The sequence below is a fragment of the Dermacentor andersoni genome, chromosome 5 (assembly GCF_023375885.2).
Source record: "Dermacentor andersoni chromosome 5, qqDerAnde1_hic_scaffold, whole genome shotgun sequence".
Lineage (NCBI taxonomy): Eukaryota > Metazoa > Arthropoda > Arachnida > Ixodida > Ixodidae > Dermacentor > Dermacentor andersoni.
The window spans coordinates 67,694,437-67,722,301 of NC_092818.1; the positions used below are offsets into that span (position 1 = coordinate 67,694,437).

A 27,865-nucleotide genomic window follows, 5' to 3' on the forward strand; every position below is an offset into this window, starting at 1 on the left:
TGATTGCTTTTTTCCGACACACAATAATTTTACTTTTTAAGCTCGAACGTTCAAATCGTTAACTCCCTTGTTTTTATACACCTAATTTAACCACCCGATTCTTGGCCAATCCCGCACTGTGGGCATGCGCCAGAGCCACCCAGGAGAACAACAAAAACAACCAACATGCCAACAAACTTAGACGGAGCCCAAAATTCACTAAAAATAATTCAATTCTGGGTTATTACGTGCCAAAACCACCATCTGATTATGGGGCATGCACTCGTATTACGAAACACAGATACTTGAATTGCGAACTGAAAAATGGACATGCAAGGACCCGTTCAAAGGGGGCACGTTAAAGATCCTCCCGTGGTCAAAATTAATCCAGAGTCCCCACTACGACGTGCCTCATTATGAAATCGTGGTTTTGGCGCGTGAAACCCCACCGTTCAATTCAATTCAACGCGGGATCCACATGTTCGTCCAGGAACTGGATCATCTGCGCAATAGCCGCGGTTCTCCTGCACCAGAATGATTCAGAATAGTCTCAAGAAACATGTTTTGTGTTATGTTAAAATTATAACCCAGAACTATCAGATCTGAAGCGCATGCACACACCTATAGCTTGCGATTTTGCTGTAACATTCACTCTAAAACTTGAGTTATTTTCATATCCCGCTTGTATTAGGCGAAAGGTCCAGAAGAAAGTAATCGTACACAGCACACTGGTCTTTGGTATTCGAAGTATCGAAGAGTCGCATACCCCTAATGAATCTTGATAGCGGACGAAAACCGAAACTCAACAGAGCTCTATAAAGTCGCTCGGTAACAGTAAAATTTAGATTTCAGTTTAGAAAAGAAACAATAAAGTTTGGATTATATGTTCTTAAAGAAAAGATTTTTTTCTTGTGTTTATTTAGCGTCACCATCACAGAGCAGCTACGAAGCTACCGTTTCGTATCGGTGACGCTGTGTTTAGAAATGGCGGACGAGGGCCATTTGAAATACGATTCGTGTGGGGATAGCCCCATTATTCGTTCCTGCAACGAGCAAATCGATTTTGAAAGGTACAGAAAAATGGTCCAGTGGTACATCGACAAGGTAAGAATGGTTTTTTTGCGGCTAGCATTCTTCTGTACGCGCTGTTTGCGTGTTTCATACCATTGCAATACATACTGTACGTTTCTTTTCACGTGCAATCTCTCGCATGAAACCAAGGCAGGTGTAATGTAGCGATTTCTTTCGCTAGATTCTATTCCTTTCGTGTGATCCACTGCTCAGGACTGACCGATCCTGCTGATGACGTATTCGGAGCACCCTTCGGACCGCTGACATAAATGGAAAAGAATTGGAGCAAAATCATATCATCCAGGCCCGGCCAAAAAAGTACAGGGATCAGGGATTCCGCGATAAAGGCGGTTTTATTCTCTGGCTATGAATGCATGAATGTACTAGATTTAAATTGAGGACTGCAGCCCAAACTTGGCAGTGCCAACTTTCCAGTGCAACCGTCAGTTTCAGTTTGTGTGTCTGATTTAAGAATAGTTTCCTCGGCGTGCTTGTGCTCCGTATACTTTTGCTCGCGGATTTCACGTCACTAACAACATCACACTAACACCGACAGAACCTGATCACAATGCCTTCTCTCGCAGCACCAGTACACGTCCGCATTGTTCTGGGCTGACAAGCTCGCATCGCTGTCAAGAGGTTCGTTTCATCTGTTACTGCAAACTTCGCACTCTTCTCTCTTTTTTCTCGCGCTGCTTCGGTTTCATTGCGATCGCCGTTCATTTTCGCTTGCTCCCCCAGAAAACGCGGATGATATTTATACGATGGCCCATTGTCTGTACCTGACGAAGCAGTACCACAGAGCAGCTCACTGCATCGAAAGTAGAAACCTGCACAAGGCGAGTATTATCACAGTTGCTCATGCGCGTGTTGCAAAACACAGCGAGTTGAAGCAGTGGTGCACTTTTTTTTCTTTCGACAGGCAAATCTCAATTTCAAGATATTAGCGGTGTCCAGCAGAGTGAGTTTTCACGTCTTGATGGCATGAAGTGGCGTGCGCTGTGCTTGTTTGCTGCATGTGTGGGCATGTGTGTTATAACACATGTATTGCCGAGAAGTTGTCTCTTAGACGGTGTGCGCTTGTTCTGCTCACTGAGATCAGTAATGCCTGTTCAGATTGCAGGCAAGGAGTACAAAGAGGCAATTGAAATCTCAGAAGCACCACTCTTGGATGCCTGCCACGCAGAGAGTAGTGGTGCGGACTCCATCTCTCAACATCGGGTGAGTTAGCATAATGCATTAGCTCGCCTTTTTTATTTTCTTCTCTCCTGCGCTTGGTGCATGGGGAACTACATATGTAGTTGAAGTCGAGGGTTTGACGGAAGCCCTTCTGGTCGCGATGAAGCATGAAGCAACAAAACGATGGACACCGACCAAAAGAAGTACTAAAATGGAATAAATCTAAAGGACGTACCGGTTTCCCTATGGAAGCCTTTTTCACAGTGTTCACAATGTTTTACATTTATTCCTTTTTAGTACTTCTTTTGGTCGGTGTCCATCGTTTTATTGCTTTATGCATATGTAGTTGCATGAATGTTTCGCTCATACTTGCGCACAAGCTGCAGAAACCCTCTTAAGGTGGACAAGCTTCATGTTGGTGGTACAGTTTCAATTTAATCAGAGAGAGGCTTTCCCATTCAAACTGAGCAAGACTGAACAGCAGTTAATACACTGTTACATCTTTGTAACGGTGTCCCACAGCTCAATATGTGCTACGTAAGGGCCGGGAATGTTCTGATGTTAATGTACTCAGCTGTGCTGATGGACATCTTGCAGCAGGAGCACTGCGCTGCACTACATGCGGAAAAAGCAGAGCCGTATCTTGAGGCCGCGATCAGCTTGAAGCCTACTTCAAGAAGAGTCCAAAGTAGTTTCATCAGAAGCTTCATCAGAGGCCGAGCTGGATGATCTCCAGTTTGTAAAAAATTACTCGGAGAGTTGTGAGCCGTGTACTGCACCTCATTAAGTACCCACTATCAAGGATTCTAGTGGCTGGCACAGAGACACACCAACAGCAGCAGTTTTCAAGAAGGAGATTGCATGTTATATGGATATAAGTATGGGACAAGAAGCTGTGATGCAAACATCTCTACGCACAACAAGAAGGAACTTTCGGGAAAATGCAAAAGGTGTTTTTGCTGCACATCAAGAGGACACCAGAATAAAGATCCTCGTGTCATTCGACTTCCACATTCTTAACTAGTCTCGCATGCGCAGTTTACGTTATTAACCCATTATTGACGAGTGTTGCGTACAGGCAAAATAGCAAAATAATTTTTTTTCTTGCCGGGATTCAGTTTGAGTATGAAGTTTCTGGCTAAATTTTTTCAGCCAACACTGAATTACAGGAAGTAAGCGTAATTTCTTCGTTTAGAGCAAGAGCACAGGACGAGAAAGAAGAAGTTTGGCACGCAACTCGCTATCTTTTGAATGCACGGTCGTGGACGAGTACAAGATTTCCAGCTGCACTGGTGTAAAACACTTGATGTAAAGCAAATGAAATGTACATCTTTGGTTCTCATGTGACGAGAGCTTTCTGTAAAAATTATAGTCGTAGGTTACTTGGGGTGAAACCCGCTTTCTGCATGGTGTTGTGCTCTTATTAGTGAAAAAGCTTCTGCAAGATATTTTTTGTTATCGTTGATTACGCTTATTCTTTACGTGTTTTGCACATTGAGATAGAAAATAAATGTTTTTTTTCTGGTGTTTATATGTGCCATCAATAAATACCTAATACAGCTCTGAAGCATAGCCCAGAATAACGTTGGCCAAATTACTTGTGCACAAAGGTGTGAACATGTTTGCACAACAATACCAGCAATAGATTTCTAAGCCCAAAGTGTCGCACTGGCATGCTCAGGTTACAATTTGCTTTGCTTTTGTGGTAATAGTCAAGGTATCAGCTTTTTTAACAAGTGAGATAAGAGGCCTTTAAGCAGTTGTGTGATTCAGTAGCACAAAGACGGTTTGAAGTGTAGGCGACAGACACGGTGCTGTCGCACACATTTTATTCTGTATTTTGTGCTGTTTGATCTGTTTCAACTTGCACCAGTGAGTCCTTGTTCAGCATGCTCAAACACACTGCGGAATGGTGTCGGCCCTTAGCTTTGCTCTTTGGGATTGCACCGTCACAGCGTTGCCTTTTATAGCACAATCATTGCTACAAATGATGTCTTATGGGTGAAAATGCTTCTCGCACGCGTGAATGTATGGACAATTGCAAGAGGAGCTCCCGCTTTCTCGCCACAGTGTAACTCGTTTCCACTTCTGACTCCATACAGTGCCACCTGGCAAAGCAGCGAACAGCATCTTTTTGTCTGTCCTTCTGTAGGCGGAGTGACAGTTCAGTACACAATAGGTCTTAGGCATTGTTCATTGAGCATTTGAGCTTCTCCGCACACAGTAAAATGTAGAAAGTGATTAAATTCACATAGAAAACTACGCCAACACACCACCAAGCTGCATCGCCACTTGCTGAGTGCCCCCTTACGACAGATGGCGCTACTGCGTATTCATGGTGGGCAGCATACAAAGCTCTCCCATAGGATGACGGATAACTTTTTTTTGACCAGCAAATATTAAACTACTCTGCTTAGGCTGACTTTCCACAGTGGTAGTCTGCATGATGCATGTCTTCATGATATTTTCTTCAATTTTGATAAGTTTCTAATCATGTGTCCACACCCTCGCACTTAATTCACAGTTGGAGGCATCACTACACCTGCTCAAAGGGAAGGCGAATGAGGCTATTGAGAACCGCACAGTCGCTGCAGAGTGCTACAAGAAAGCGCTGGCCCTCGATATTCACTGCTACGAAGCATTCGAAGCACTGGTGAAGCATCAGATGCTTTCACGAGAAGAAGGTTAGTTATCTGATGTGTGCAACAAGAAAAGTGATGTGTGACCGGGCTGTGGGATGCTGAGACATGCACGTCATTCCTGCACATCTTGCCAATTGCAAAACGTTGAAGGAAGTCCACGCTAGATTGGTGACAGTTTTAGAGAGCAGCTCTTACGCGGCCATTCCTGCGGCAAGCGTCGGCGGTGCAACCGAGCGAACATGGAGTGGGAAATGAAAGATGTGAGCCACAAACGGCAGGGACCAATGAGAGCAGCCCCTTCAATGACGTGCACCTGGGAAACTGGTGTCATGCGGACCCGCCTGACTGCTCGATATGTACTCGTATCAGGTCTCAGCAGGACCACTCATTTCATACTATCGTGTGCTCGCATCAGGTCTCGCTTGTGCTTGTTTGGCTTGCTTGGTTTGGTCTCGTTTGCGCTTGTTTCAATTGTCATGGTTTGCGAATGTTTTGTAATCTGATTGCACGCGTGACGCGAATTGTATAGTACTTTCTGGAAGCCGCGCGGCACCAATTATTACTCGGGAGCCTTCGACGAGTCATGTATAAAAGCCTATGCGCTTGACGTGCTGATCATATTTTCGACGATTACCGACTCTGCTACATGTCTCTCTCGAATTCTTTACCTCAATATATTGCAAAATGAAAACACATAGAACTGCGCTCAAATCTCATGTTAGGGAGTATCGTAATCGTCAGTGAATTTTTTATTGTCACAGAATTACGCACCTGAAGGCATGTTCAGTAATCTGGTTTTGAATTGCGTTTAGTTGGAGCTGTGCTGTAGCATCCTCCAGGCCAAAGGCATCGTGCAGAGGAGTGGTTACATGTGTTTCAATATCTTGGTATGCAATATATGAGTCTGTACAAAGCCGTAATACTGGTTCATTCAATGAATATTTCCTTGGTATACAAAGCTAGCAAGAACAGACTGTAATAACTTATGTTTAGTGATGGTGCCGGTGGAGTGATGTTCTGAGCTTGAGAGATTCACTGCATAATTTGATTAGACATTTCACAAATCCTACATTTTCCGGTAGGGTCACTTCTAAAGACATATGACGGTGGAGTGATGAGACTGCTGTCTAGAAAAGGAATGTAGTAGTAGTGGATTTTGTGTAAGAGGCACAGGCAGGATATTTATGATGGGAAGCAAGAGATGGAAGCCGCAGCAAATTTTCTTGGCACTGGCATGCAAAACAAGTAACATGCAAACAACTTCAGCTGCAAGAATCAGTGCAAACAGGAGGTAGCAAAGGCAGGCACATCATCGATCTCCTTCAGTGATGAATTATGATTTAATGTATTTAACCCTTTCAGATGCCACTTTATCCTGCTGCTTGAAAACTTATTTTCACCGCATTTCTTGCATCTTCAGAATCATAGAAAGTGTACAGCTGTAGAAAAGATAATTTTTTATTCTTTAGTGATTTTTGTCAGGTTTACGGAATGTGGACTCCACGGGAAAAATCACTTCAGAAACATCAAATATGAGAGCATAAACTATTTCCTTTTGTCAAAAGCTAGAAAGGCACTTATCCAGCCACTTGAAAATTATGCCTGGTGCATGATATTGTGAAGAACTGTGAAAGAAGTGAACTCACTACATACAACATATTGGCACAAAGTACAAACATCCAGCCATATGCCACTCATTTTTCTGAAACATCTGGCACATGTTATGAAAAATAGCAGCACGGTTCCATTCATAAGTGTTCCAAGATGTGTGTGACACATTTAAAATGTCATTACATTCATCACTACTTTTGTTGTTGATGCGCTATCTTGGTATACACAATTGTGTACACAGCGTCTGAAAAGGGTTAAGGTGCCCAAATTTAAATATTTGTCTGGTAATATGTTGCAAACTCTTCAGAGAAAAGTGTTGGACCTGTATCATGACTTTGGGTCACTTGCCATTCTACAAAAATAATTGATTATGAATATTCACAGGACAGGTGACCCGATATATCATGAAAAGGACTGAAATAGTTGTTAGAAGCAGATCCCTTGGTTATTATTGACTTGACGACCTTTTCATGCAAGAAAAAACTCAAATTACAACAGCACCGATATGGAGCACTTCATCAAACTTCTCAAAGCTGGTAGTGTACTTCTTAAAATGCTACCATTGTTTTGTATTATCATCAGTACTGAGGTAGAGCGCTACGTTTACATTCAGCACCATGTTCATGATCTTTTTTCTTGTCATCACTAGTCTTGACATTCACAGCTATGTTGCTTCTCCATATGGAGGCACTATGGCTGAAAGGGCTTATATGACCAACTAAGATATGGAAATATGTTAATCAAAGGTGTGACTAACAATAAGGAATAAGTGCTGCAGTGAAGCATGCAGTAGGAAAAGGTGCCCTTTGCTTCTTCGCAAATGACATTATGTCAGTATGTAAGATTTTTCAAATTGAAAGATGCGTGCAATGGAAGTCCTTGTTGTAAAGAATATCATCATCATCACTTCAGCCTATTTATGTCCACTGCAGCACAAAGGCCTTTCCCAGTGATATCAAATTACCCCTTTGTTGCGCTAGCTGACCCTATATTATGGCTGCAAATTTCCTAATTTTATCATGCCACCCAATTCTCTGCCGTCCTCAATTGCACCTAACTTTGCTTCTGACCAATTCTGTTGCTCTAATAGACGGCTGATTATCTGCTCTGTGCAATAAATCTCCTGCCAACTCCATTTCGGTTTGTTAATTGTCAACTAGAGTATCCGATATCCTTCTCTGTTCTCTAATCGACACCGCTGTCTTGTGTCTCTAACATTGGGCCTATAATTTTCGTTGCGTTGCTTGTTGCCTGGTCCTCAACTTCTCAAGTTCCTGCCCCATATGTTAGTACCAGTAGAATGCAACAATTGTACACTTTTATCATGAATAATTTCAAAGTACAGTTAAATTCTATTAAAGCCAGTGATCACCCCTCGTAAGCTGAAGAGCAGGTGAAATTCAAAGGTTAAGGTAGCAAGCTGTGGGTGGGTCATTCAAGGTCGTTACCATCTGATGTGTTGGCCTTGCACGAGGAGCTGTTTGGAACGAATTGAAGTTTTGTGTGGTTGGTCTTGCGCTTAAAAAGTTCTTACATTTTAAGGAGACTTTGAATAGGTGATTATATTGAGAGTGGTAGGCTGCACTTCGGATATTGCAACTAGGTGCCATCGTCAAAAGAGCAGTACCTTTGAGCTACAGATAGCCAGCCAAAATTGGGAAAGTCGGAGGGAGTATGCAGAGAAATTACATTGTATCGTGTGGCATTTAGCGTTTCTTTCCATGCTGTTGTAAATATAGAGGTGAGTTACTGTGACAACAGAGGTGAACTAGAATTGTTACTAAGGGCGTACTCATCAGTACTGCTTCAAGGCCAGACAGCTTGCCAGATTCGGAGAGGGACGGGCAAGCAAAGGAATGCTGTGACATATTTAATAATAGCATTTAATATATCTCTTTATCAATTTGTTTTGGGCTTACTAATGGCTGTGAATTATTTTTGACTAAAGGCTTACGGCATACGTGAGCTACATTTACAAATGCCGTAACTATGTAGGTTACGTTGATATCGCTTCCAAGGCCAAATAGCTGGCCAGATTTTTGAAAGTGAAGTGGAGTATACGTGTAATAAACTGTGTGACCAGTTGTATATTATTTTGCCTTATAGCAGTTATGTCGTTTTTGCTCCCAGAAAACATTGATTACTTGAGTCTTATTTTGTGAGGTTTGCAGAAGCCCATAAGCATGGCACCTTTTTGACGTGACCATTTGCAGAGGAGAGTGTCCTTAACCTGCTGACCATGGCCATGGGTGCATCTTGTGAAGACAGCGAGTTTGTCCGGCTGCTTTATGGGACAAAAGTTAAGAAAGTACGTCTCTTGCATTGCTCAGTGGCGTGACCCATTTATGTCGCGCTCAAGCATGGTACTGTATTTTGGCTCATGTAATCTGCGGGAAGCATTTTGTAAATTTAAGCCAGAATGACCTGTTCTGCTTTAACATAAGAAAATTTTGACTTGTTGCATTTGCTGACTTCACTGTAAGATCTTTCCACCGCTCGTCAGTGCTTTCTACATCTTTCAAATCAAAAGTCTGGCGAATGTTGTCTGGTCGAGGACACTCATGGTAAAGTAATAAACAATGCGATGACTCAGGCAAGATTTGCTTAAAAGTCGTTTCTTACCTTGTTGGCACTTGGAGCACAATCCAAAAAATAATAAATGGATACATGATCTTTCATTAACAAATCCTTTTGCATATAGTAAAGCTTTCAGTTGGCCCCTTCTAAAGAAAGCATTCAGTTTCACATATAGCACTTGTCAAAAGCTAGAGGAAGATTCTAAAAACTATCTTTGGCATTTCTTAATACGACATAACATTAATGGCAACCATTCTCCCTTAACACCTTAACAATTGTAAATTTTAATAAATGCCGCAGTCTGCTAAGACAGGCAGGAAAACATACTAATATACAATGTAAATTTTAATTGAAGGGTACTAAATATATTAAATACATTCTGTAGGTTAAATGTTGTTCGCTATTGTTATTTTTGCACGGGCCATGCCTCCTGTTTGGGCTTGTTTAGAAGTTATAATGTTTTGTCCCAAGTTCATCTGGTCATTGTGAAAATGCAAGGTGAATTAAGGTACCTTACCCTCAGGCGCAATTTCACAGCAATAAGTTGCGTATTGCTCTGAAGCCGCACCCGAAGTAAAAAGTCGCTTCTAAATGCATAATGGCTGAACACACGAAACAAAATAAATTCTGGAGCCTCGCTTTGTGTCGCCGACGTGCGAAACTGTGTGATAAAGAGAGGACATACAGACAAATGATGACAACATGTGATGCTGTTTCAGCTGGCTGAAACAGCCTCAAAAGCAATCAACATCGGTTCACACAAACGTGCATAACAAAACTAGTACATGTATACAGAGCTGCTCTTGCCTACTGGTACATTAAATGTGCTGCTATAGGGTGACGCAAGTTCTACTAAAACCTAATTATCTATCTGTTGAACAGTAATTAAAACAGTTAGCAAGCTTTCCAGACAGATTTCATATGCGAAGGTGCGGAGTCCTCTTGTTCTTGTGTGTCAGCAGTTCTAATAGACTGCTTCCAAAACTACGCTACTGTGCGAAACCTGTGCGGCTTATGCATACATATAACTTTTTTAGTATCATGATTATATATGCTGTCACAGGTTTTACTGGCAAAAATATGGTATATCTTTGTATTCTTGGTGTTATCTAGTATGAACTTATTGTTGAGCTGAATGTCTATGGAGCTTTTTTTTTGTTATCTTTCCCTCCATATTTGCAGTACGACAAGCCAGACCCGTCTGAGCTTCCAGGCGAGCTGTCTCAGCTGAGCGATAACCTAGATATTGCCACAGCTGTGGCTGAAAAGTGCTACTATAATTGTGACTACAAGCGCTGCTATGCCATCACTTCTTTGTGAGTACCTGTTGTGTTGTTTTTATTTTTTTTTTCAAATAATTATCATGGCCTGTAAAGAAAATCAGAGCAGACATTATGTTTCACAGAGCTTGAGCACTTGTTAACAAAGAACTCTCTTAAGGCAGCTAAGCAGAATATTATTATGAACTGTAATTATTTAGGGTGTGCGAATACCAAATCGTAAATTTCAACATGAACATCGAATCGAATCACGAAAAAAATTTCAAATATTGAGATCAATATTGAATATCGGAAAATTATTTCACAATATTTAATGCTTCCAAATTTAGGGCAAGAATATATCGGGCTGCACATGACGTGGGAGTCTCCTAGCATTGCATGACAAGAATGTAGCCAGCCATTATTAAAGGGAAGCTGAAAGCTTTTCCAGAAAAAACGAGTGAAGAGCAGTACGTCGTGGTTTTCAACCCTCTGAATTCGAATATCGCATCGAAATTGAGCGAAAGAAAGCGCAAACATATTTTATTTCGATGAAAAGTGCAACAGCAGACACGCCCAGCTCGCACGCCTCGTTTCCGCCTGTGATTGGTCGGGCGCCTCGTGACGTCAACAATGGTGTTCGTCCGGACCGACTGCTGCCGCTACACACGAAGCACGGTGCAAGGTAGTTTGGTGCTGTTTTGCTGAGACGGTCATGGAAAATTTCGAGAGCTTGCGTTTCTCTGAGGAGTTTGGTGTTAAGTCTAAACTCCACGAGAGCGATTTTGCGTGCGACGGTGACGGGTGACGGCTTCGAGCGACAAAAAGGGCCGTCACTTGAACAGATCGCACGGTGTTGTCGCTCGATCGCTCGTTTCTAGAAATCTAGAACTCGTCGCTCGTCGCCCAGAAGTGCTATGAGTGACTAGCCAATAGTGTGAAGTCGGAATTGGATGTGCATAACTCAAATACTACTGTTTGTCGCACGGAACGAGCAAACTATTGAATTTTACACGTGCAAGAATAAGAACCTAGTGCAAGACCTTCAGAAATATTTTATGCTCCTTTTTCAGTAAAATACATCAACTTAAATTGATAAAGCATGCGTCACGCTAGTTTCGGCGCGTATATTGCTGCCCTCATACCGGGAAGTCGTCGCTCAAAGCCGTCGCTGGCGCTGAGTTCGGCTTGCAGGCGACGAGTGAACGTGACAGCCATCGCCTCGCTTGTCGCGCTGTCGCTGTCGCCTGCAAGATCACTTGTAAGGGGTTTATACTTTACTCCCTACATGTACGAGCCGACTGCGAAGAGACGGCCTCTCCAAGAAGCAAAAGATGCTGGTGCAAGCACTGCTTTCCACGCGAACGAAGGCGAAGTGTTAGCATCTCCTTGTGTTAGAAATGTTGTTTGGTGAGTATGTTTCTTGCTAAGCTGCAATCAGCGTTCGAGTGAGTACGTTTCCGGGCAAGCAACTGTAGTGTTATGTTCATGCATGCCTCCTCGTAGAACGTAAGCGGCAATGCGATCTTTGGCATTTGTGCGCTGCCCCAAAGCTGTCGGCAATCTACACAGACGGTTTAAACGCGGGAAAAGTTTACCGGCTGTTGTAGCACGTGTAGTATGGAACCTTCATCAGCGCGCCATCCGCACGCTACCCGTAACCGGCGAATTCTGTCGGCTACGTGAGATGGTCGGTTTCTCTATGTGTGCGAGAGAAGGGGGAGCGCAGCGTACTGGCGTGAGCAGGCTTTCCAACACATGCAAACTTTACGCTTGCACTGCGTTATGGTAGCTGCATGCAGGCTGTTTCACAACACACGTGCAAATAGAAAATTCGGGGCGCTTGGCGATGAAACCTGTGTCAAGGGTGGGAGATAAACATGCACTTTCCGTTCAGTGTGCTAACACGAAGGAGAACCCAAAGCACGCATTATTGATAAACTCCAGTAGTAATCGTCACAGAAGTGGTTAGAGCACAACACTGTTGTTCTTGAGCGCTTGAAGTTGTTTCGCTTCACAGCAGCCTCCCACTTAGCTGAAAGCTTCTTGTCTTGCAGGAACTAATGGAACATCGAAACATCGTCGCGGCCGCCGGTGTTCGTGCAAGCGTTGGCTGCACAGAACGCCGGAACGATCAGCCTACAAGTTCAATTGAAGCTGCGCACGTCAACTACTACTCCTATATACACACAAACAAAGGAATGTAGAGTCTAGCGAAGCAGATTAGAACGGCACGCACGCAGAAATAAGCCCGGTCAGGCCAACAGTCAGGCACGGTCGCGGAGACTGCGAAGGAGAGGAGCACCAGTGTTGACGTCACTACGCCGCGGTTTCCGGTCTCCGCTCGCATCGTCAGCGTCAGCAGCAGCAACGCGCGGCGCTCGACGGGGGGCTACAGCGCAATTTTAACCGACGATTGCATTGCTCCTAAGTGAAAAATCCCCCCTAAAATTTTACCTGCATGGTTTATAAGGTTCCCGCATCCGTATATGATCGTCTTATTGAATTCGACAGACTCTTCAGTTTCCCTTTAATGTAGGTACATAAAGTCAAGGTATACAGTACAGTCTACTCATATTCAAGGCAACAACAAATTAGTATGCCAGCACTGATTGCAGATCAGTTCTAGTATATGAAGGTGTGGAAAATAATTTTTTTTATCAATTGAATTTCTGGTAAATAGAATCAAGTGCTTTTTTTCTCAGAAACTAATGTATTAGTGACATTGTGTTGTACTGAATACCAATGAGGTTCTCAGTTTAATTGTGGACTTGTGTATCTATTTAGGGCATAGAAATTTTTGCTTTGTTGTTTTTGCTTCCAAAAGGCAGACGGGCTGTCCCAACTTTACGGCAGGTGGATTATTGTAAGGCCAATCTGTGGAACAGACGAAAGGACCTAGCATTACACGACTCAATCACTGCACCACGCGTAGCCGGCACTGTCGGTGACGAGCAGGCAGTGTTTCATTAGAAAGCTTTAGCGTTTTCGGTATTCGGGTAAACACAAGTGGATTGGGCGTTTTTTCCGGATGCGCAGAGGCGTGAACGTGAAAGGCCTGCATGGTGCAGGCACCTGGTGTCACAGAGCTCACGCAGACAAACACACAGCTAATATTTCAGTAACCAAATGCATATTACTTTGCTGCTGGTGTAAATTTTTCTCATCAACACAATTACGCTGCTGCCAAAAATATATGCCAGCAGTGAAGTAGAATGCTTGGTTAGTTCAGCAGTAGCTCTGGGCCACCAGGTGGCTGCACCATGCAGGACGTTCACGTTTGCACCTCCGCTTATCTGGAAAAACACCCAGTCTGCTTGCATTTACCCGAATACCCAAAACACCAAAGCCCTCCAATGTCAGGTTCGGCGTGATTTCCCACCTGCCAAATATTTTAAATCCGAAGGGTCATGGCAAGTTGGTGCGACGCTTATGCCCCCCCCCTCCCCCTCGTTCCTCCACCATCCACGCAAATGCATGCAACCGGTTGATTATACTCTCACACCCGCCATGTAAATCCGAAGCTAGTCTTGTGACGGTTTGCTTGAAGCTACGAAAGGGCCGATGTGCGTCTACGAACGGTGTCAGGAATGAGAGGCCGCTGTTGGGTCTGTCATAAAGCTGGCGGCCATGAATTACTTTGTTGCCATCCCATGCACTTGCTTTCAATTGCGAGGCAGTTTGTCAGCTTTCCGAGTGCCATGAGGCTGTCGCAAACAGATCTGCGTCTATTTGGCTCCAAACTGTAACCTTAGTTCCCGCCGCCCGATTAAGCCTAATAGCCTAGGCAGTGTACTCAGGATGAAAAAGCACCGCTAGCTGGTGTGGTAACAGTCTGCGAGCCATCATTGAATGTTTTGGCAGGTGGCTTATCAGTGATCGGCGCCGAGGTCACATATGCAGATTAGACTGACGGCTGTTGAAGTGTGTTGAAGGGGTGTAGTGTTCGTCATGTGAGTGGTGGAAGGTACTGCTGACCGGTGATACCCTGGCGGGCCAAGAAGCGCTTGTCCAGAAAATTTGTCGGGCAGCCATGGCCAGTGGAGTCGTGGAATGAGGACACCACCCACTGGACCTAAAGAGCAACGACCTCGATGGTTGAAATAAATGTTTTCTCTCTTTCTCGTCACTGCATGTCCAACACGGCCTGCGTGCCCATCGACGGCGTGGTATTCGCACATGCTTTCACACTTCACACAGCGCTTCTTTTGTTGCCGTTCCCTCTGTCCAGCGTGACATTATCATTTTGATCGGTCCTGTCAACCCGGACAAACCTTGTATCGGCGAGTCAGCCCTGGCCGACGCAGCGTTCTGCGAATTGCACCATTCTGTCGCTGTCTGTATGATCCCCGCAACGGACTGACGTCGGGGGGGGGGGGGGGGGGGGGGGCGCTCGTAGCAAGTCTGCTGCCGCGTCAGCCGGGGTGGCCTGTCCACAGTGCACTTGGCTCTCCTTCTGCTCTGGAAACGAAGTGCAACACTAATTTCGGTGGCATTGAGCACAAGGGGCTCCGCGGAGCACACATGACGCTGCGTGTGTTTACACCGAATATATTAAATAGTAGATATTCGATTTGCAAATCAAATTATTCAAACGTTCAATATTCGATTCGGTGATATTTGAGTATTTGCACACCCCTAGTAAACATATCAACGTCTGTTAATTCGACCTTGACAGGACTGAGGAAATTGGTCTAATTATCGAAAGGTCAAAATGAAGAGGAGGTAGCAAAAAAAAAAATGTCTACACGCACCGCTACTTTATTCAGTAGAAATGTTTGCTTGATTCTAACAGGCCCCGGAATGTAAAGTACACCCAGTCGAAATCTAATGTGTACATGACTTTTTTTCACAAGGAAAATTTAGCGTGCCTTTGATTCTGGCAGTCAGAAAATGGTGAAATCTGGGAAGTTTAGTCTCACAGAATGCTATTTATACTTGTGCATCGTTGTCACTCTCAAATGGCACTTTATCGCTGTCTGTGGACCACAACAAGCCACCCTTCGTATGGTTCCTCGTGCGCTTGATATTCTGCTGTTATCGAACGAGTCTGAAACAGTCGCAAGCGGGATTGTGGCCCATGCCAGGATTAACCACTTCACTTATTCTTCCTGTAATGAGTGCAATTTTTGGAAGTGCTGAAAACACCTGGCACAACATCATTGTCGCCAGCTTATTTTTTGAATGAGCTCTTATAATCAAAGAACAAAAGTGGCATGTTATCTTTCCTACGACATATGCCACATGTGCATTTGCCTAGCAGTCCTTTATAGCTAATACTAGTCACACATTGGGGAAGCTGCTTTAGGTTTTGCTTTTACTAAGGTGAAAATTGTAGAACCTCAGAAGCTGTAATTGTCTGTGAGGTAATGTTTCTGGGATTGCAATGGCAAAACACATTAATTTCTGCATGCAGGTAGAAAAACTGTAGGCCGACATAAGTGTCATCATCATCATCATCATCATCATACTATTTTATGTCCACTGCAGGATGAAGGCCTCTCCCAGTGATCTCCAATTATCCCTGTGCTGCGCCAACCGATTCCAACTAGCACCCGCCAATTTCCTAATTTCGTCGCACCACCTAGTCTTCTGCTGTCCTCCACTGCGCTTCCCTTCTCTTGGTACCCATTCTGTCACCCTAATGGTCCAACGGTTACCTAATCTGCATATTACATGACCTGCCTAGTGCCATTTTTTTCTATTAATGTCTATTAGAATATCATCTATACCCGTTTGCTCTCTGATCCAAACCGCTCTCTTCTGTCTCTTAAAGTTATGCCTAGCATTCTTCGTTCCATCACTTTTTCCGCGGTCCTTAACTTGTTCTCAAGCTTCTTTGTCAGTCTCCAAGTCTCTGCCCCATATATCAGCACCAGTAAAATGCACTGATTGTATACTGTCCTTTTCAATGATAATGGTAAGCTTCCAGTCAGGAGCTCAGGATGTCTGCCGTATGCGATCCAACCCATTTTTATTCTTCTGTGAATTTCCTTCTCATGGTCAGGGTTCCCTGTGATTAGTTGACCTAGGTAAACATACTTCTTCACAGACTCTAGAGGCTGACTTGCAATCTTGAACTTTTGTTCCCTTGCTCAGTCATTTGTTGTTATCTTTGTCTTCTGCATATTAATCTTCAACCCCACTCTTACACTCTCCCTTTTAAGGTCCTCAATAATTTGTTGTAACTCGTCTGCGGTGTTGCTGAATAGAACAATGCCATCGGCAAACCGTAGGTTGCTGAGGTATTCGCCGTCGATCCTTACTCCTAAAGCTTCCCAGTTTAATAGCTTGAATACTTCTTCCAAGAACGCAGTGAATAGCATTGGAGAGGTTGTGTCTCCTTGTCTGACCCCTTTTTTTATAGATTTCTTCCTACTTTGCTTGTGTAGAATTAAGATGGCTGCCGAATCTCTGCAGATATTTTCCAGGGTACTTACGTAAGCGGTCTATGCTGCTGCGTAATGCCTCTATGACTGCCGGTATCTCTACTGAATCATATGCTTTTTCATAATCTATGAAAGCCATATAGAGAGGCTTATTGTACTCTGCGGATTTCTCGATAACCTGATTAATGACATGGATGTGATCCATTGTAGAGTATCCCTTCCTGAAGCCAGCATGTTCCCTTGGTTGAGTAAAGTCCAGTGTTGTCGTTATTCTATTCGAGATTATTTTGGTAAATATTTTATATAATTCTGGAAGTAAGCTAATGGGCCTATAATTTTTCGGTTCTTTAACGTCTCCCTTTTTGTGGATTAGTATAATGTTTGCATTCTTCCAGTTTTCTGTGACCCTTGCAGTCGATAGACACTTTGTATAGAGAGCCGCCAGTTTTCCTAGCATTATGTCTACTCCATCTTTGATTAAATCGTCTGTTATTCCATCCTCTCCTGCCGCTTTTCGCCATTTCATGCCTTGCAAGGCCCTTCTGACCTCATCTCTAGTTATAGGAGGAGTTTCTGTATACTGATCATTATTGCTTCGAATAGAGTACTCCTGAGTCCTCTGGGTACTGTACACGTCAGTATAGAATTCTTCCGCTGCTTTTATTATACCTTTGATGATATTGCCCTGCTTATCTTTCAGTGCATACATCTTGGTTTGTCCTATGCCAAGTTTCCTTCTCACTGATTTCAGGCTGCGTCCATTCTTTTACGGCTTCATCAGTCTTTCTCACGTTATAACTTCGAATATCACTTATTTTCGTTTTGTCGATCAGTTTTGACAGTTCCACGAATTCTATCTTATCTCTTGAGTTGGACACTTTCGTTCTTTGTCGTTTCTTGATTAGGTCCTTTGTTACTCTGGAGAGCTTTGCATACTGGTTGCCTTGATGCCTTGCCTCCCACTTCAATTGCTGCCTCTGAAGCCAGCCTCGTTACGGTTTCATTCATTACCTTTATGTCATCATCATCGTCTCTCTGTTCTAAGGCTGCATATTTGTTTCCAAGTACCAGCCTAAATTTGTCTGCTTTTATCCTTACTGCCTCTCAGTTGACCTGTTTTTTCTTGACTCTTTCTCTCTTCAAATTTAACTCTTTCTCTCCTCAAATTGAGGTGAATCCTAGCCCTCACTAACCTATGATCACTGCACTTTACCCTACCTATCACTTCTACATCATGTACTATGCTGGGATTGGCAGAAAGTATGAAATCAATTTCATTTCTTGTTTCACTATTAGAGCTTTTCCAGGTCCACTTTCTGTTGCTACGTTTCCTGAAGAAGGTGTTCATTATTCTGAGCTTATTCCCTTCTGCGAATTCTACCAGCATCTCTCCTCTAGCGGATTTAGAATCGACACCGTAGTTGCCGATTTCCTGTTCACCCGCCTGCTTTTTCCCCACTTTTTGCATTGAAGTCGCCCATTACTACTGTATACCGAGTTTACACTTTTCTCATCACTAATTCAACATCTTCATAAAACTGATCTACTTCCTCTTCGTCGTGACTGGATGTTGGAGCGTAGGCTTGTAGTACCCTTAATTTATAACTCTTATTAAGTATGATTACGACTACTGCTACCCTCTCGTTAATGCTGTAGAATTTGTCAATGTTGCCCGCTATGTCCTTATGGATTAGGAATCCTACCCTGTATTGCTTCTTATGAGGGAGACCTCTATAGCAGAGGACATGGTTTTTATTTAGCAATGTGTAAGCCCCACCAGTTCTAATCTCACTAAGGCCGATAATATCCCAAACAATGACTGATAGTTCCTCAATGAGTCCTGCTAAGCTAGCCTCACTCGAGAGGGTTCGAATGTAACAATGTAATTTGCACACAGAAATGAACAGATCATGGAAATAGAAATACTTGTTCACTTGTGACAAGCATGTGACGCCCCCAAACCTTGCCAAAATTCAAGTTTCTGTATCTAGTATTTCCTTTTAATCTATTTCAAGGGAAGACATAGGTCAAAAGGTTGCGGTTTTCTCACACTGTTGGACCCAGTTCTAGCCAGTTACGAAGATGACATTTAGGTTTACAACTCTGAATCTATCCCATTTTGTTTTGTTTGGAATTACTTGTGGTGGGAGAACATTTATTCAGTCACAGACTTGGAGTGTGATAAAGAATATGACCTTGGCCAACGTAGAGATTTTTCTGAACTGTTGCAAGGCCACATGTATCTCTCCGATTTACCCCTCTGATTTCCGCCAAGAATGATGCGGTTGCCTTTGTTTACAGGGTGGCTTTTGCATTGCTAGTAAAATAAAAATGGAGCAATCTCCACGTCTGTTTTATCTCATCTGGTTGGGCAACAAGTCATCATAGTGCTCTATAGTTGCAGGCTGCTCCAGCAGCTCCATTATGGCCTCCAAACTAAGAGCAGTTGCTGGGGCTATGGGCTTGATTTTATCAACAAAGAGTCCAGAAGCCTGCAGTCTTTTCTTAACCTTGACATCAACCGTCTGATAAAATTACACGCAGCGATCTCGGAGGTTGTGTGCATCAGCTTGCTTGCCGACTTCAATGCATGTGGTTGAATCACACGTGCCAATTTTGCACGTGCAAATGTCTCCCAACGTCAAACAAAACTACTGTCTGCGTAGGATCAGCATAATCAATTTCTGTAGCACTTGGATGGATGAGCATCTGCAAGCAAGCTGTCAGCTCCCATATTGTCACGAAAATTTTTGAGCTTCTGCCAGCGAACAGTGGTAGAAACTGGAGTGCTCTCATTTTTATAAGCAACTGGTTGCTATGCAATGGTGTGCACACAGACATGATAGTCTGTGGCTGATTGAAACTGGCGCAGGCTAATGTTTTGTTGGACGCACTTGCTCTAGCTTGTGGTATGTGACGTAACGCAGATGCCAGTCGTTGCCACTGGCAGGAGAAAAGTGTGTGTACAGTGGTGGCCTATTAATTTGAGCATTGGGCTGTTATGCTGAGGGGCCATGGTTCGATCTCGCTATGGGACACTTCCATTTTTGCTTTTTGAAGAGGCCTGAAACAGTGCGAGACAGGAACCCATACCACAAAATGCCTGGCATGAGCCAAAAAAAGATTCTTTGCTATATATATATATATATATATATATATATATATATATATATATATATATATATTTTGAAGAAAAATGGTGTTGTGGGACCGTAATCATTGCAGAAATAAGGGAGATTTTAGTGACTGTGTATGCAAGTGTCTGAATAAAGTCTGTACTAGCGTTGTTCAGTTTCTCACTATCGTCCTTAAAATTCATGGAACTTTCCTTTAATTTTGAATCATGATATTCAGTATGAACTCAGGAGATCATGTGTCGTGCTTGTTATTATCAGATGGCATTACTTGGACCGGATGAAAATTACTCCTGCGTAAGATTAGCATGTGCCAATACTTGCCATGTTGTCTTTATTGCAGGGTGCTTAGTAGAGACCCTTATCTCATGGAATGCCTGCCTGTCCACATATCTTGCCTGATGGAGCTTGGAAAATCTAATGGTAAGCCACATCATCAGCCTAATTTGTCCCACTGCAAGACAAAGGCCTCTCCCAGCAGCCTGTTTTGTATATAAACATCCTATAAACAGGCATGCCGGGGATCTCCACCAAACGCCTGGAGGAGCTTGGCATACACAACACAATATGCGAACTGATAGAGGCGCAGCGGGCGAGTCAGGGGGAGCGTTTAGCGTTCACAGAGCTGGGAAGAGCTGTCCTATGACACTTAGGCCACCCTACGCCACTGAACGAAAGGGTGCGAAAGGAACGCATGCCCTCGGTCATTTGTGAGCGTCTGCGTTGTGCAGGCGTCCAGAAACGTGCATCCCGAACACAACAGAAGCCGCCGACCATTACAAAAAGAGTATGCCAACTCTCACGGCATGTGGTACACGGACGTGGCGAGGTACAAGGACGGACGCGCCCACGACGTCAGCGCCATGGACTACGCCCTCCATGAGATCACCGCAGCAACAATACAGTGCATAGACACCTCACGAGCTAAAGAGGCGGCCATAGCCAGGCTCACAGACCCCCAAAGAGAGCACGTCACGATAATCATGGACTCGCACGAAGTATGACATAAATATGCTGCTGGTAGAATTTTGTGAAGAACGATCTCCATATTAAAAACCGCTTTATGAAATGGCCACAATAGCATGGACAGCCGGACGGGGATTTCTTGTTAGGAACCTGAAGGCCCATGCCTTGGCTCGAGGGTACACTCGCCGAGCTTCACAGTGACTCAACCATGATGAGGAGAGTTCGGAAGCCATCCCGAAACAATTTCACGCCATACTTCAGCGCTACAGACTGCCGCGCAGAAAATATCCCCCCACCGCGCGACTCTTTCACACACGCTGAAGCAGTTTTGGGGAGGCAGGTACAGGCAAACACATTCCCGTATCGCACACGATGTCACGCCATGCAACCCACACAATACCCGAAAATGCCCTGATTGCAATGCTTCGGCCACGCTCTACGGCGCCACTTGGGTGTGCCAGCTCATGAGTGCCAACCTTACAATCGCACACCCCACTACACAAGAGTGGGAAACCTCGCATCGAGTCCCAAGACCAGCTTTATCTAGTTGTGAGAGCATGCTGGGCAGTCACGACTCATGGGTTCCTGGACTGAGGACTCCAATTGTACCCATGGCCCGCGAAAGGACCCTGTAGTTTCCCTCTATTTTAATAAATGTTTTCTCTTCCTCAGTCTTGCATCAGCCACCGAAATTCTACGCCTGCAAGTTTACTAACTTCTTCACACCACCTACTTCTCTGCCCCCTTCGGCTGCGCTTCCCTTTCCTTGGCACCTGTTACTCTCATAGGCCATCTCCTCCATACATCACGTGACATGCCCAACTCCTTCCTCGTAATATCAGCTAGAATATATTGGTCACCCCTGTTTGTTCTCTAATCCGTGCCACTGTCTTCCTGTCGCTTAACGTTACGCCTAGCATTGTTAGTTCCATCACTGTGTGGTCCCTAACTTCTTCTCAAGCTTCTTTGTTAACCTCCAAGTTTCTGCCCCATATTTTCATACCAGTAGAATGCAATGATTGGGCATACAGTTGAACTTACTGTTGTGTTATCATCGCCGCTAGAGCGATAGCGGCAGCGCGACTATCACGACAGCTTGTTATACTAGCCCAGTCATGATTGTAGTTGCTGCTTGCCTGTGGGTGCGGACACTTTCATCAGTGCTTCTATCTTGTCTGGCGTTGTGCTGACACCAGTCTGGCTTTGAGGGAAGACCAGACATGGGGCTGCATTCCACTACGAGCCGTCATGGAATAAACCACATTTGGTTTTGTTTACGCCTTCTTCCTTCGGCTGCGGTTTCCCCCACGAAAACACTACACTTACTTATAACGATACCGAGTTTAACAATATGTTGGTTACAACAATGAGAAACTGCTGTACTGTCAACTTTTGTATGTTTTAATTGGTGAGATAGCCTGCTTACTACAATGCCCAGATGCCACATTATCGGTTATAACAATGAAGTCTGACTTCTGGGTGTCCGAGCCGAAAGGTAGTGAAATGCGAAATCCTTGAAAAGAAAAAAAAAAGAAAAACAAGAAAGTCGAGCCATTGCACGACGGGCCGCTGCTGCAACAGCCGCCGCGCACTCACTTTCCAGCCATCTCGGCGCGTCTCTCTCCCGTTTCCCTTCTACCCCTCCAAACACGAACGGGCTGCACCCATACCTCTGCGCCGCCCCACCCTCCATAACAAGAATGGACTGCGCCAACGGTGCTGCTCGCAAATTGCTCGCATGTTGCTCGCTGGCTCCTCATTCAGCGCATTTCAGCAAACAGCATAACCACTCGCGTTCGTCTTTGTTGGTTGTGTCAAAATCGTTCTTGGCCGCGCTGTTTCTGAGCCTCGTTTGATTTTCCGCCGAAATGGAAGATGGCTGATCCACCCGCTGATCATCGGCAATGCAAAGCGTTGCCAGTGAAAAAAAAAAGCACACGGCTATAGATTTGGAAACTATGTGCTTCTAACCGATGAGGCGATCGTCGCGAACGTGCTTGCGTCAGCGATGATGCAATAGGGCAGGCTGCCTCAACATTGTCCTCACAGGAGGGCTGGCAGATCGATTCAGTCCCCTAGGGCTTCATTTTCGTGAGCAACATTCCGCTGCACTACGTGGAGCACCTGGATGCCTTGGAGAAAGATGTCGGCAAGCTTCGCCTAAAGCATGCAAGGCTGACGGACATAGGGTTTTCTCGTGCATGCCAGAGAGAAGTACGCGGCGAGATGCTTGTGGCAATCTTTCCTCAGCGTTTCTTCTGGATTTCTCAAGCTGACAGGCGGCCACGGCAGCCTTCTTGCAGTTATTTAAAAGGCCCCTTCTGCGGCCACCAAAGTGATGCCTCGGTAGTGCTTGCATATCGCTTGCCACCCGTGACCCTTCTTTGCATGTTATAGCAGTGCCATTCTTTAACGCCGACAGCCGTGGCTTGTTACACACGATCGGAGCGCCCAGGAAGCAGTTAAATGAGTGAACACAATCAGCAGCCGGATGGAGGAAGGTGGTGGGGAAGGGCACTGGGCCTCCCCGCCATAATAGTTTCCTCACAACAGCTCTGCCATCCCCCTATTTTGTTTTTGTCATGCAACCCGGTTATAACAATTATCGGTTATAACAATGGAATTTTTGTGGCACTTGAATATTGTTATAAGTTGGTTTGACTGTATTTCCTTTCCAGGATAGCAGTAAGCTGCCGGTTATGACACTCAGAATGCCTGCCGTATATGCTCAAACCTGTTCCTATTCTTCTGGAAGTTTCTTTCGTATGCTCTGTGTCTGCTTTAAATAACCGGTCTAGATATATGTACTGTTTAACACCTTCCAGAGGCTGACAACCAATCGCAATTTCTTGTCCTCTTGGCAGATTATTAACTTTACCTTACACTCTAAAAGAAAAGTTTGCACTCTTTGGGGTGCATCCTATGCCCATACAGTAAATGTCACTTGTATTGCTTGCGTTTCCTTTTTTGAAAGCTCTGTGCTCGCTACTTTTCTGCCAAGAATGCTATGTCATACTGATAACATGTTGTTCTTGACCTAGGAGTACAGGGCATGCACCATTACAGAAAGGAGTGGCATTTAAGATATATGACAGTCATTGCTTGGGGACATGTTAAGCCCCAAAGGTGCAAGCTTTTTTTTTTAGAGTGTAGGCTTCCATATATTGATCTTCAAACCTACTCTTAGAGTTTGTCAATCAAGGACTTCAGTCATTGCTTGCTAGTGATGTTAAGCCTTCAATTTCTTTTTTCACTAGTCTTTGTGCGGTCCTTGGTAATGGTAAGCCTTGCAGCCAATGTTTAATCGTGATCTCACTGTTTGCAGTGCTTCTTTAATGGCCAACCTTCTGTGGTTTGTATTTGACAGATCTGTTCCACCTGGCTCACAAGCTTGTGGATATGTATCCCGAAAATGCTGTAAGTGCGCTTTTTTTTCTTATTCTGATAGCAATTAGATGGACTGCCCAGGCACATTTCCGCCATCGTCGTCGTCATTAGCATTGTCATGATGCTTCGTATAAAGTGCAAGTGCGATAACACGGTGGCCATGCGCCGTATGCTGTAGGTGTGAGTGAAAGTGTGCAAGGGTGAGCTGAGTATGGTGGCTTGATCTCACGCATGCAACGGAGGAAGGTGGGGAGAAAGCTTGCTGCCTGTGATTGCGTGCGCAAAGCAAGTGGGGTTGGGGAGGAGAGAGTGTTTCTACTACGGCGGTGGCTGCATATGGCGCGAGCGAGTGCGGCTACGCGGGCCCAATCTTGAAAGCAATCTGTGATGAGTGCAGAGCCTAAGTGCTCCGAGGGCTGATAGTTTCGTGTGCTCTGTGTTCTCTCCACTTAGTTTTCATTGAAGCAAGAGGCAGCAGGAAGGTTGATTCGCTTGCTGCTGCTGCTGCTGCACTTCCATGCGGCAGTGTTTTGACAGGGAGTGTCCCTGCTCATCGTGTGAGGTGTTTTTATGTTTGTCTGTGCCTGCATGCTGCCATGCTTGTTAATTTAGTTAGTAAGTGAATGTTTACAAGTTTATAAGGCTGATAAAACTACTATTGTTACCTTGAATAGCAGTCTACTAACTTGCTATTGCAATCGATGCTTCACCTTTTGGGTGAAACTGTGGCTTTTTTTGTACCACTGTATATGTATTTATGAGAAGCCAGCTTTTGTTGCTGCTATGAGATTTGTTGCTCATACTGGAGGTGCGACAACTTTAGCTTGTTTCGAAATCTTTTTCAAGCACGTATAGTTGCTTGCACATTGCCATAGCAGAACACAGCCTCAATTTTGTTTGGTATTGGCATTATCTTATGTCTACTTTTCCAAGTTGTGTATTCGGTACAAGACAGAACAACAACATTAAAGTGTTGTTGTCGTACAAGAAAACTGGTGCGTTATTAAAGCGAAGCTTTCTTAGCCTAGTCCCTCCACTTTGGTGTCTGTTTCTGACTGCTCTCGACTTGCTGCGAGCACACTCCACGTGTACTTATCGACGGTGAGTGGAATCTGTCGCTCAATAATAAGAGAAATTACATTTCTGATGGTTGGTTTCATACCTGGATTCTCCAGCACAGAAGCCCCAGTATTCTAGCCACAGATGCATACTTACAGACGCATGCCTAAAAGGGAGAATAAAGCACCTTTATGCATCTCCCTCAAGCAAGCCACTGCTTTGACATGCTTGTTGCGTTAGGCGCCATTCTATAGTGGCAGTTTACTTCTAAAATGTGAGCACCTGAATCTGCTAGTTGATGAAGATACTAAAAGTTATGGAACACGTTCATCTCCGAAATTCACTGCACATCTCTTTGCATACCGGCCAACTCTCCAGATTTGTCTGGGAGACTCCCAAATTCTGACCAATACTGCCGATTGCACAGATCCGACTGTAAATCTCCCGAAAAGCCGCCCCTAATCTACTGCAAAAAGGGAAAAAAAAACAAAGAAATGAAATATTCATGAAATAATAATAATTAAAAAAAATTTGGCATGCAGTCACAACTACGGCGTTCGCCTTATGTGCAAGGTAGCAGAAGTTGGATTTAAATCCAAGTCTTTCGTGCGCAGCGAGTATAGGACTCACTCAGTTCATATTGAAACATGCGTTGCCTAATGAGTGGTTCATTTAAGTCAGCTTTGCCGTAATACAGCACTGTCATGCAGTGAAGTATAGTAAAAGTGCAAATGGGCCACTGTCACTGGATATATGGTACGTGTTCCTTAATTATACACGTGCACACACATCACCTCCCACCACAGTATGATTGCTGAGATGACAAATAACTTTACTGGCAGCAATTCAGAATTTTTTTCTGTCATTGCTGTGACCCCCCCCCCCCCCCAAAAGAAAAACGAAAAGGCTTTTTTTTTTTTTGTCGGCAATTTTTTTTCTTGCTTGGCAAATCTCCCAAATTTTGTGTTCCCTGGGTTGGCAGGTATGTCATTGCATCGTAGTGATGTGTCATGTTTGTACAATGTTGAGGACGTTGTGCCTTGTGAGTCAACACATTTTAATGCTGAATAAAATTTACGCTTGCCCGTGCTAGGTCCACTGTTGTGGATGAGGGACGCGTTTATCACTGAAATGTCCAGCCTCTCTTTGCACCACTTTGCCTGCTTGCTCTTACTCCGATTCCCACAGTGCTTGAGATCTGCATAATTTTTGTACATGCCATCAACTTCCGTTAGTTTTATCTAACAGGACCAGGAATGTTGATCGAAATATCCAGCAGGTCAGATTAAAAGAGAGGCAGGAAAAACACTCGAACGCACCTCTGCTTCATTTGGCAGCATAGTCAACGAGTGCTTATTTGGACATGCTTGATTATTCGGAAAGCCCCATGGCACCACCACTAGGCCCACACACTTAATGTATAGGGACGATCAAAATTTCGGACACCTTACAGCATGTTGTGCGATGATTCGGGCTCTGACTGCATGACCATGTGTTAATATGGCCACCAAGTCAAGCAGGAATAGTGATATTTTTGTTTTGAGACGTTACCAGCATGATCATCTATGGAACCGAAACTAGCGAAGCCTAGTCGATCTAGTAGCTGCCGATGAGAATTCAGTAAATGCATTGACTACTTTTGTTTATTTGTAGCGATACCTTCCACTTCATTCTATGTCACTCTTATTGTACACTGTTCATGGCCAACTGATCCTATTGATAACTTGTGCAGAGTGTCCCTCTGATCATTGATACGGGGCAAAACGTGGGAAAAGGAATAGCATAAAATGTATTGCTAGAAAGTCAAGGCCTTGGAATGTTTTGGCCAAGGGCAGTCGTATCTGCATATGGGAGCAGTCGTAGGTGTACAAGTCTTTCCGAACGTGAAGCGCCGCCCACTTTTGCTCAAAGGGCAAATCCTCAGAGTGGTGAGACGAGCTGCCAGAACAATATGGTTCGGAGCCGCGCGTAAAATAGGCGACCTTGGAAACGACCTTGCTCTATGGTTGGAAAGCGCTTATACGATGCCTCCTTTTTGCTACAGCGAATGCATCTGCGATCAGTTAGAAGTTGTTTGTATACTTTGCGCGGGAAAGCTATTGACGGCTCTTTTGTCGCCGCAGTTGCAATACTTGCAATTTAGTAGTTGCGAATACATGCTCGTGATCTACAGGAGTGCAAATGGAAACACGGGAAAACGAATGTAAGTGCAAATGTAGAAGAAATAAATGGACCTAAACTACAACCTTTTTTACTTCATGAAACTCTGTATGTGAACTTTGCAACAGCTGCTGCTACGTACTTTTTTTTTTCGTTTATTGTTTGCATGATACTGCAAACCTTCTCATCACTTTTCTCTCTTCCTTTAGCATGACAAATTTTTTTTCTTTTGGTGGTGGGTAGCGCAAGGCATGTCAGTAGAGTCAGTCTTAGCCAATTTTGTATATCTCAAATGCCTGAAAACATGCTTGAATTATCTGCGATATACGGGTTCTGCTGATCACGGCAGATGGCACGACATAGTATTTCTCAATGGATCTGACATAGTGGTTTCGGAGTCTCCCGTACGCATGCGGCTGGATCACTTTTCAAAGATACTTTCATTTCGGAAC

The 27,865-nt window shown here is 44.2% G+C and overlaps 1 protein-coding gene across 1 annotated transcript in view; it reads left to right on the forward strand.

Moving 5' to 3' along the window:
- Positions 1 to 950: 950 nt before the first annotated feature.
- Cdc16 (cell division cycle protein 16) overlaps positions 951 to 27,865 on the forward strand; it is a 58,812-nt gene continuing 31,897 nt past the window's right edge. Inside the window, exons 1-10 of the mRNA XM_050178039.3 lie at positions 951 to 1,083; positions 1,635 to 1,689; positions 1,792 to 1,889; positions 1,973 to 2,011; positions 2,167 to 2,271; positions 4,754 to 4,913; positions 8,696 to 8,790; positions 10,242 to 10,375; positions 20,185 to 20,264; positions 24,175 to 24,224. Coding sequence (XP_050033996.1) covers positions 964 to 1,083; positions 1,635 to 1,689; positions 1,792 to 1,889; positions 1,973 to 2,011; positions 2,167 to 2,271; positions 4,754 to 4,913; positions 8,696 to 8,790; positions 10,242 to 10,375; positions 20,185 to 20,264; positions 24,175 to 24,224 — 936 coding nt within the window. The 5' untranslated portion in view covers positions 951 to 963. The remainder of the gene's footprint in view (positions 1,084 to 1,634; positions 1,690 to 1,791; positions 1,890 to 1,972; positions 2,012 to 2,166; positions 2,272 to 4,753; positions 4,914 to 8,695; positions 8,791 to 10,241; positions 10,376 to 20,184; positions 20,265 to 24,174; positions 24,225 to 27,865) is intronic.